The 11,694-nt window shown below is 37.6% G+C and overlaps 1 protein-coding gene and 1 long non-coding RNA gene across 2 annotated transcripts; one reads left to right on the forward strand and one right to left on the reverse strand.

The window, feature by feature from the left end:
• Positions 1-403: 403 nt before the first annotated feature.
• mpl (MPL proto-oncogene, thrombopoietin receptor) lies at positions 404-11,694 on the reverse strand. Its single transcript, XM_067596370.1, has 12 exons — positions 10,195-11,694; positions 8,802-8,925; positions 8,330-8,499; positions 5,799-5,956; positions 5,272-5,434; positions 5,004-5,118; positions 4,470-4,639; positions 3,685-3,827; positions 2,909-3,068; positions 2,501-2,582; positions 2,117-2,204; positions 404-1,904 (listed from the first exon to the last, which is right to left on the reverse strand). The coding sequence occupies exons 1-12, from the start codon at positions 10,301-10,303 to the stop codon at positions 1,431-1,433; spliced, it is 1,956 nt and encodes a 651-aa protein (XP_067452471.1). The 5' UTR covers positions 10,304-11,694; the 3' UTR covers positions 404-1,430.
• On the forward strand, positions 3,834-5,908 carry LOC137187476 (uncharacterized). Its single transcript, XR_010929216.1, has 3 exons — positions 3,834-3,924; positions 5,266-5,382; positions 5,820-5,908. It is a non-coding gene; the product is annotated as an uncharacterized lncRNA (long non-coding RNA).

Genomic DNA, 11,694 nt, shown 5'->3' on the forward strand with positions numbered 1-11,694 from the left:
GTTTCCAGGTCGAGATCAACTTAATTGTCATTTCATGCCTATTAATGTCATTTTAACAGCTCTCGACGTCATATTTACAGATATTAACCTCAAAGACAAGGTTAGTAACAAATTATGGAGGAAGTGAAATGAGGGTTCATCAGGTGTGATGAAATAGAAACCTGAATCTGGCCACAATCTAACTGTTCTCATTTTCACTGGTGTTGAATAACAAGTATTGTCTCAGTGATGTACTCACCAAATATACTGTAAATACACTACCACCACCTAGTGACTCAGAAATGCATACACCACAGTGCAGCTGCTGTTTGGTAGGAGACAGTCTGGAGAATGTCTCACATGTTATGGTTTGACATGTGCCCGGAAACGGCTTGCTTCAAAGAAAATACAGTCAAGAGGAAAAAAGGTTTTTTTATATTTATTGCCAAAAGCACAAACCCTCAAGTTATAATACAATGTATAATGAACTAAAAGCTTGTTTCAGCTGTTACGTTGAAGAAAATGATGGTGAAGAAATGAACAGTAGTCCTCATGGACATCATCAGCCTCAACTTAAATTCTTTAAACTCATTAAAAAAAAAAATCCACAGAAAATATGTACAATATAAATGGTTGACTTATGTTATGTTATGACTAAATGCTTATGTGAATGACTGTATAACAACAAACAATGAAAAAGATTTGAAAAACCACATTCAGTAAAATATATAACATTCACTCATGTAAAATACAGAAGACGCTACATTCAACTGCTAAATTTTAAAAAACTGATACCTCGTGTGATTATAATAGTCCCAAGCCCTCATGCCACCTCGTTTTTCACCTTTTTTTCTTCTTCTTTCACTTTACTCTAAGCATATAACAGCACTCTTAAAACCACCAACTATTGCTAGTTGTTACTAATTATTGCTAACAAACACTTTACAATACAGTTCTTTTGATAACTAAAGCCACTGAGTAGAGTCTTGTCTTGCAGTCTCACAAAAAGTATTTTGTGATCTACTGTTCCCTCTAGTGGACATAAAATATAGAAGTAAATACACACACCATTCACCCTGATATGGAGGAAACTTTAAGCACTTATGTACAAATATAAAATTAATATATAATCTAGTATGCCTAAATATCTTAAACAGCATTTAAGCCAAAAGCTTGAACTGCCCTAGCAATGTCATAGTCTTGTTAGAGGCATGATACCATGTGACATAAGACATGATCACCACTAACACACTTTATACTGTGAAAAGATGGTAACACACCTTTGCTAAGACATGGAGCGCATTAAGTTTTAGAGAAATCTGTAAACATGGATGTATATATCCTTGTCAATTTGCAGCAAACTATCATTTCAATGTATAAGTGCATAGTATACGTGAAATCTGCGCCAGCGGAAAACACGTACCTCAACCTCAACTTGCTATGCTGTACACTTAGCTACAGGGGAAATTAGTATAAAGGTTGCCTGGCCCCCTTGTAGCAGTGACGTTACAGTCAAATTTGTTTGCAAGCTCAGCCAGAGGCAAGTAGGAATGGTTAAGGAAATCAATGCTTAAGCAAGGTGGGACACAGACTGATCCATCACTGCAGTGACATGCTGTTTGAAGGAGCTCACCGCTAACCTCCGGGTCTCTTTTCTCTCCAACCTGCTCACAGACATACTTGTTTCCTTTTGGGCTAAGAAAGACACTGTCTCTGTTAAGGGTCACATAGTCTGGAAAGACTTCTGGTTGTGTCCCGATGCTCCCCTCTAATTGTCCTCCGCTGGAGCAGCTTCCCTCTGGTGTCAGGAGCTGGGTGGATTCCTCTAATGGCTTCCCCAATTCTGAAACCTCATCTTCATACATGATCTCCACCACAGATGCAGTGGTGTCGTCTAAGCACTGCTTTGCAGTGACTGGAGGATCCTGTGGCATGAGCACAGTAATTGTTCATTTGTTAAACCTGGGGGTACTGGCACAAATTTTACAATGCTGGAACTGACTAAGATAGACTATCTTATAAGCAGTAGCATGCATGGAGACCAAACCTTTTTTTATTCTAAGTGCCAAAGTGCTCTATGTACCCTTTGATGTCTCAAGTTTTGCACAAGTGTCATAGCAGTTGTTAAAGAATTTACCCATTTCTGTCTGTTGATCTCTGTCAGAAAGCCTTGTAGGACTTTGTCGAGGTTGGGCACTGGAGGCCAAAAATACTGCTTGAGCTTGCTATGAAAATATGTAAAAACAGACATTAAACAATGTAGTAAAGCCAGTCAGTAAAACAATAGGTTAAACTTTATGGTTATAATTAAGGTGAATTAAAACAATAGTAATAATAAGTCAGGATCGGCAGATTTTAAATAATATAAAATGTCTTCAAAAAAAGGTGAAGTGAAAATAATGTACAAATTGATATCAATTTAAGAAGACATGGATGGAGTTATCACAGTTCAGAATTTCTATGACGTGTAATCTTAAGAAATGACTAATTACCATCTGAATGTGTTGTAAAATGATTTTACCTGAGGTACGTGGAAAACAAGGAGATGAGGATGACAGCAGTAATCAGCATCATGACAGGGATACACACCATGAGCCAAGTGCCTGTAAAGATTATCCATGTTGCATTATGGTTTGATGAATGGGATCCAATAATTATGTTTAGAGTAACAAAGAACTGCATTTCACAGGTGTTTAATGTTTATATTTGAATGGCATAGCAGTGTTACTACTAATTTTGTTGTCACATAACCAATGTTGAATAAACTACTTGTTGAAGCTCTTATAAAACTCAAAAACAGCAGGACAAAAATCCACATTACATGTGGTGAAATTTTGCAACTGTGATTAATTTATACATGGGAACTAGTAAATAAATACTATAATATGAACAAATATTTACCCTGATTTCACTCTCAGTGGGAGCTTACCTCTATCAATAGGGGTGTCTCCAGTGAGCACATCTGACCAGTCACTCCAGTGGCCTGAGTAAATGGATCCATTAGGTTTAGCTCTGACCTTAACACTGTACCGGCTACCTGTTGGAACCTCTAGACACGTGCCAGGCTCTGGACCCTTTGGGGATACCATCTGGGGACAGAATGCTTGTTGAGAATGATAATGTCAAAAACAATGCAATCTTAGTGATGACGTATGTCTTTTGCCTTCTTTCACAGTGGCTTTTGTGTAGCAGTATATACATATTCCCTCACCATGCTGCGTTTCCCTACTTCTTAAAAAAATTTCCAGATCATAGCTGTTTTTTTACAAATTATTTTTCACATACACTCATGTTTTTGCATATATAATTATCTTGCAACATCCAGTGTTAAACCATGCATAATTTTTCTGATTTTTTACTTTGAACTTTTGGATTCCTCACTTTGGTGTCATCTGGTGGTAATATCAAGAATGACACTGTGGCAGCAGTGATGCTCACTGCTACACTGTATATGCTAGTATGCCACATGCATCTTTTTACAAACAAAAACTAATGCCTTCAGAATAATTTGAAAGATGCTATTTTGAGTGTAACTATACCGTGTTGCTGGAAGGGAATGTTGAAGTTTTTTTGCATGAACACTTACTACACGAAATGCAAAAGAAACAAAAAAATTCTAACATGGCTTGAGGGTCTCTTAACTATTGAAAAACAAACAAAGAAAAATATATAAAAGTGTGTGCCCCACTGTAACTGACATATTACCATCCATGCTTCACCCCCTCTAATTTGGTAGCCGACTTCATACTGTAGGTGACCCGACAGAGACAGAAGAGGAGTTTCCCATTTCAAGCACAACTTATCTTTCTTCAGCGCTCCTCTCAGATGAGCCGGTGGGGGTGTTCTGACTGAAAGGAAAAAAACCCACACAACAGGTTATCAACAGACAAAGCCACCATGGAACCAAACTTGAAGGAAAACAATCAACACCTCAAGCGAGAGAAGGTAATTGGGCCTCCTAGGCTCTTACTACTACATTAACTAAAAAGTGCAGCCAGTTGTCAGTAATGTATTAGGTAAACATCTACATTCCAACTTTTCTAACTAGCCTAGAAAAGCTACAGAGCTTAACCTTAACCTTCTAACTGAAAAAGGTCACACAATTTTATGTGACCCAATGTTTTGACAAATGTTTTTGACATTTGATTCATGTATGAGAAAGGCAGACATATAAGCAATATGCACACTAACATAATAACCATTTTTAAATATCTCTGTTTTTTTATGGTACAACTGATCAGTAATACAGAGTTCTCTGAACATCTGCCTCCAAAAGCTATCTCCCTCTAAGGAAACTGTGATATATATATAAAAAAAAAACAACTACAATTTGACTGCTACGACAGGGTGGCATTAGAGTACAATTTTGATTCTCCTCCTTGTCAGATTTTAATCACATCACCAGCAGACTCAATAGCTAATAAAACAAATCAAAAAGTAAAACGACACATCCAAAGGATACAAAGAAAGGAGGAGGAAAAGTCACTCACTGCTCTTGTTAAGAGTGAACTCTTGAGTAAAGAAGGTTCTGCTGAGTGGAGCTGGTGTGTTGCTGAGCTTGACCCTGACTTTTCTGGATTCATCTCCATGGAAACTGCACAGGTCAGTCAACTCCCTGTCAGCCAGACACTCTGCCCATTCTGTCCAGCCCAAAGCTCCACTGCAATATTAATATCATCATGTCAACAAAACGCAGCCAAACAAAATGAACGTCAGTTTTGTGTTCAGGGGGTGTAACCCAAAGACCATAACACATTGGTTTATGCTGGCACTTATATACTTTTACTGTTGTTTTGGTCAGTAACCAATGCAGAATGAAAGGAATGATGAGAGGAAAAACATGACTACTTGCAACATTATGCCTTTGTTGCTCAAAGTAATGCTGCATATTAAGTCTTTATTGTGGAGGATAACATCAAAAACGAGTTGGTATTCAACTAAAACATAATAAAACAAAATGTTTGTGCAGAGATTTAAGTACTTAAATTGATTAATCATGGAATGAAGTGCAGATTTTGTGCTACCTGAGACTCATCTTGTAGGAAAGTTTGTACTCATTTTGCATGCTGTATCTGCTACCATTCCACTGACAGGTGATGTTTTGCAGGTCAGAGGTGTAGCACAATAGTGAAATATCATCTGCAAAGAGAAGAAACTTCCCATTGAAGTTTTGCATCTTTGATAGAAAAGGTCAAGGGATAAGATGTTGTGCTATGGATGACAATTTATTTGATCAAACTTTTGCTTAGTCATTCACCCAGGCCTTCCTTTTCTTTTCTTATTTAGACACACCTGCACTTTGGGGAGCCACAGCTTGCACAGGGTGTGACCAGCGGCTCCAGTGTCCTGCATCTTCACTGTTGGCACACTTGACGGCGACCTGGACCTCAACCTCCTCCCCTGGTACCAGTGTTACCACTGCACCATCACACTTCTCTTTTCCTTGTAGAAAGCACTGTAGATTTGAAAAAAATATTATTAAAACTTTATACTCACTGTAAATACCAAAACAAGCCTACAGGTGAAGGCATATCAGAATAATCCTCAATGAGCAAAAATGATATCAGTTAAAAAGTTAATTGCAACTAACACGTTTGTCCAAGTACAAAAAAATACAACAAATTATGTGTTTAAGTAATCACTCAATGAATCAATCCAGTAACCAACCAACTGATAGATTAACATGTTGATGGACAAAAGACCATCATACTAACTAGCATGCAGCTATAGCATGCTATATCAGTTACAGAAAAAATGTCTTTATGCTTACACACAGTATGTGCGAGTATATCATGGATTTATTTGAGAGTTCTCTGTACCTCTTTTGTCTTCTCTTCCAGCCCCTTGGAAGAGTATCGAATCTTGTACTGCACCTTATCTTCCCAGTATTTTGACACCTTTGTGTGCCATGCAACCTGCAGCTGTCCAGCTTGGTCATTTTGATGCAAGGACACATTGAAGGGGGGATCCAAGAGCACTAGAAACAATAAAATTGAGGAAAAAATAGGGAGTATATATTACAGAATCAAATGGTGTAAAAACAATCCCTGGTGTTTAGGCAACAGGTGAGGAGGCTACTTGGTGAATCATCTCAATGATGGGAGATCCTAGCAAATACCCAGGACATACTGGAGGGACTTAAGTCTCCTAGCCTATATTCGATAAATGGAAATCTTCATTCACTCCAGCTTCTCTGTATGAATTTTGCCTGATGAAGGTCTGAGAATTGAAACATCATGTTTATAGTGACTATTTGTCCAGAGTCAGTATGGGCTCTAAGATGTCGCCCAGTTACACTTCATTTTATGTTGGATTCTTCGAGCAGGAGATACATAGATGACATCTTTTTCATATGGACCCCCAGAGAGACCAAGCTCAGAGACTTCCACAACTTCATTAACATACAGAATACACAACAGAGATTCACTTTGGCCTATGGCCCTTTGAAAAAAATTAACTTTCTGGACATTATGATTACGAATAACAAAGAGAACCTTAGCATTAGCCTATACAGGAGGCCAACTGACAGAAACTCTCTTTTACATGGACAGTCATATAACCCTACACCTTTAAAGAAAAGCCTCACCATTTTTCAGTTCAACCACATACGCCACATATGCATCCGGACATGATTTTTTTTTAAAAATTGATAAAACATCTAGACTTCTCAAAAACAGAATTTCAGAACATAGAAATGCTATCAGAAACCATGACCATAAGAGCCCTGTGGCCAACCTCTTCAATACGATGAACCACACTGTTGCCTCCATCAGTTATATTAGAATTGAACATGTCCAACTCTCACAGGAGACATACACACTCTAAACACTATATCACCTAAGGGCCTCAGTGAGGAAATGAACATTCGCTCATTTTTGTGACTCCTGAAACCCTCTCTTTGTCAGTTATATCCTCTGTAGACTAGTCATCTTAGTTCTGGTTTTCTTTCTCGGTTTCTTTTTCTTTTTTCCATTTCTTTCTTTTTCATTCTTTATGCTGTTGGTCTGGTTAACCATATTGCACCTGTTATAAGACAAATAGAGACACTTCTTTTTTAGTTTCCCACACCGTACCAATGTTGGTCAGAGATACTCTACTCAGGGTCTTCCTCTTTACAAATATGTTTGTACATACAATATATTTTTGCACATATTGTTTTCTCTGGTAGTGATTGATTGAATGTTATCTTACCACAATGAATTCTGATCTTTATTAATTGATAACTACATATTTTGTACATATAATATATAGTACATGTACATATACATACACACAATATATTTTTATGTATATTTTTGTGTGTATTTATTTATGTATATATTGTTGTCCCTGGTATTTTTATGTCACACTGGAGTTTTGGGTCATGTGACTGCATCATGTCACTTGTATATATTCATGTATATATTTAATATTGCGTTGTGCTATGTCACTTTAGTTTGATGAAGAGCAGTAGTGCTTGAAATGTTTTCTTGGTGCAATAGATTCTAAGTGGATATTGGAGCCCTGCAGTGTGGGGGCTATTTTTTCTGTTTTTTTCGACATTTGCTCACTTTCACCCCAGCACCCTCTTTAGTCCGGATGTGCGTGGATACTCCATTTCATTTAGTGATTATTTGCTGCCCTTAAAAAGCCACTGAAGAGCTGCTGTTGTGAGAGTTGTAGTTATGCATGCTTCTTCTCACAAAAATCAGCAACACCAGCAACACAAATCAGCAAACTGTCGGGTGTGGCCCAGTTCTGGCCCACACCAATGTTTTGACTTTTTCATCTGGCCCACATACCACATGGAATGATGGCACTTGGGTGGTCCGCCCCTGTTTCCCTGATCTGGGCCACAAGAAAGCCAAAGTAATGCCGTATGTCAACAAAGCAGATAAATCAGATAGAACAGAACTGGTCCACATCCAGTGAGAGCACCGCATCTTTACCAAAGAAGGCCCACATTTGGTTTGGGATATTTGGGCCATATTTGCTATTTTACATGTGGACCGTTTCAGGCTCACATACATTTTGTCCGGGCCAGAAGAAGGCCAGCAATGTTGCATCATTGCCTGAAGTGGCCCACTCCCATACGCTATCTGGGAAACCCTGACTTCCTTGAGTACAACTCTCAATTACACAAAACAAAGAAGCGCTGCCTGGTGGCTGGAGGTGTAAACATAAACAACACAAATACTGTATGTGCAGTACATACAAGTAAAAACGGCTCCTACAGTCTTACTTAAGTGAATGCATATAGCTTCATGCGCATCTCTATTTTTTTTCTACAAGATAACAATCTATTTCCATAGCTTACAGTTTCTTTGTTGAGGAAGGAAACATTGTAAAATGGAGAAAAACAAAGTCTTACAATGGTCTTCCACAGAGACAGTCCGATCGTAGAGGCTGGTGTTGGTGTTGTGCTCCACCACTTTAAGGTGCATCCCGACGTTCAAGAAAACATCTGAGTCAGGAAACGAGCAGATGTGGAGGAAAGTTCTCTCTTCTGTTCTCTGGACAGACAGATCGCATCTTTCGTCTCTGGATTTTTTGATTAGACAAACACAACAGACATTGTGGTAAATTGATCAATCAATCAATCAAGTTGTACAGCATCTGTCAAACAAGTAAATGCAGTTCAGAGTGCTTTACAAGTGACTAATAAAAGCCAATAGAAGCCAATGATCAAATATAAGATAGTTAAAGTTTACACTAATACTAATGAACAAGAACATACAGTATAATGTTACATAAATAGTAGCAAGCCAAAGAGCTGAAAATCCCTGAACAATATGATTCAGTGAATTCTTAGGGAAACAATAGATTTACTGCATATAACTTACGTCATGTCAAACTTGTAGAAAAAATCATAAGTCCTGTTGTTTTGGGTCTCAAAAAAGCAGGTGAAATCCTCTTCTGTGCGGGTGAAACATTTAGGATCCTGCTCATCCTTAAAGAGCAAAACATCTGCCCCAGAAATGACAAAGGTAATAGATCACCACTTGTGGAATACTACAGGTACCAACAATTCCAACAAGATAGTAAATGACTGCATTTATATATCAAAAGTGCTTAACAATTTGCCTCTTGTTCACACATTCACACACACTCAGACACCGAGCTACCATGCATGGTGCTGGCCTGACCATCGGGAGTAATTTGGGGTTCAGTGTCTTGCCCACGGACACTGACATTTGGACAGGAGGAGCAGGGGACTGAATCACCAATCACTCTACCTCCTCGACCCCCTGATTTAACTTGTAAAAGAAAGACGTAGCAACAATATATTATATTGTGGCAACAGGTGTATTAGAATAAGATCTTTCTGTTGTGCAAAATATGTTATCATCTTGTGGGAACAAGGTGGGAAGATTGCAGGTAAGTTGATAGAGATCTTCATAAAATAAATATATTCATAAAATATCTTGTTCCCACAAGATAAGAGCTGCACAGTTCACTTGTTTTCACAGAATTATATTATTCACCACAAGTTAGAAATCTGTTGGGCTGAGATAGATAGTGTTGTGGTTGCTACAAGCAGGGTTTTAGCCAGAACATGCAGCGACAACAAAAACAACCAAAAAAACCAAACTGAAACTATAAACTAAAGTTAACTCAGCAGCCAAACTTTATCATTAACCTAAGTAGTCAACTAGATAGTTTTCAACAAAAAATATTATATATTATATTATTATATATTCCACTCTTGAATGTAATGATTAGAAAAGTATTGCAGTAATGTATACTAATGTCATTACTAAATGGTCAGATTTTTTAAATACAAATGAATTATCAAGTTCTTTGACCATGCCAAGCAAAATACTGATTAGAAGTTTGTCAGTGACACAGTTAAACCCTGATGAAACAAAGGGGTGTCTTTAAATAGTATTTTGTTGCACTCACTGGGTCCCCCCTATAAAACTACAACTGGGGCCATTTGACCCCCTCTCAGACAAATACTGTTCAAGATAATAACTTGCACCTATAATTTCTTGTTCCCACAAATTAACACATGACTCAAAAACACAACATATTCTGGGACTTTGGGGGCTCTGGGGGTTTTATATATATATATATATATATATATATATATATATATATATATAGTTAATAGTAAACATTTTCAGTGTAAATAAGCAGTAAATGAAGAATATGCAGCTGGACTAATTGGACAGAATTGGAAGTGATTCGAATTGTACTTCACCTATACAAAAATAAGCTATCCTTAAGCCCTACCTTCCCTTGAAAGATGACTGACAGTTCCTTCCTCGCAATGTATCCCAGGCACAAAGACCACTTGTATCCACAAGCTAAGGAGTATCTCCCACCTGCAGGGAAAATTCATGGTATATGGAGGTATACTAAACCACCATGGCACTTATACTAATACATCTAAGACAGCACATACCTGTATATGTGCATTGTGTGGGTTGTAAATGGTTTTGAGTGGGCATGGGTGTGTACAAAAGATAGAGGGGTGGGCTCAATGTGACAAGTGTGCTTGAACAGGAAGCATGCTTTGTGTACAGTGGAAGTAAGCACCAAAAAAGGCAGTGTGGGAGGCATGATTGAGAAGGGGAAAAAATCCATACAATAAAAGAAAGGAGGTGCTATAACTGATGAAAACTAGACTATGTGCATGTTTCATTCCATCATCTGGCCTTGTCTGTAGTTTCTTCCTTATTCTAAATAATGTTTCTCAATTTATAAGGAAGTTATTTTGATGATATTGATCAATGGCATGGAGAGAAACTAAGTACTAACAAAGGATTCATCATAAACTTCAGGAAATCTAGGAGTGGAGAACACTCAAATAGAAACAAGCCATAAATCAGACCCCCTGTTGCTCTATCAGTGTCTCCTCCCTGAGTAAGACCACATAAGAGTCTTTATACCCTCTGAGAAGACTGAAGAAAGGTTGCTTGCCCCAACGCCTTCTTATTTTCTCTGCTAATTTACCACATCCTGACCTATTGCATGACTGTAGGGCACACTATTCTTCGAACATAGCTCACCTAGACAGATAGATATAACTACATTGGTAAGGAATGAAAATCATGATTAGCACTTACTGATGCTGATTGCACTGATGATTAGCAGCCATTACTATGTGGTTGCAGACAGCACATTTTTTGCAGATGCACACATAAAATTGACAAACCTAGCTTACCTCCAACTTATACTAACTGTGAAATGAAAACCTTTCAAATGCTCTCATAAATCCCCCCCAAAACAGATTCAATTGTATGACCAATTTCCTGCAATTTAAGCTGTCTCAAATTAAATGAAAATATGTGTTTCATTCCAAGTGCATATGATGGTGAAATAACAAAAAATGCATTGCCATTTTTTTTAAGGTGCTATTAGTCTAATAATCAGAAACTTTTAAATGTATTGATTACAGTGTCTCACACTCAATTAGGATTGGTTCCTTTTGAAACAGATTTTATTTTAGTGTGTAACCTAATTTATTGTCAGTATTTAATTCTTAGTTGATAATAATTTACATGTTCTCATCTAAAAATCATAATTATACCAACTCTTTTCTGTTGATGCCTCTATGGAGGAGTCATTTAAGGGGTTATCTGTCTCTGAAGAAGAGTTTATGCAGAGGGTTCACATTGAAAAGACCTGGTCATGGTCCAAAAACTGCAAATAAGCCTGCACTTTTGCAGATTTGAGCTTGTTACAGTAGTTTTGAAGAACTGAAAAATCCAGGCTTGTATCAAATCATCA

The sequence above is a fragment of the Thunnus thynnus genome, chromosome 8 (genome assembly GCF_963924715.1).
Source record: "Thunnus thynnus chromosome 8, fThuThy2.1, whole genome shotgun sequence".
Taxonomy (NCBI): Eukaryota; Metazoa; Chordata; class Actinopteri; order Scombriformes; family Scombridae; genus Thunnus; species Thunnus thynnus.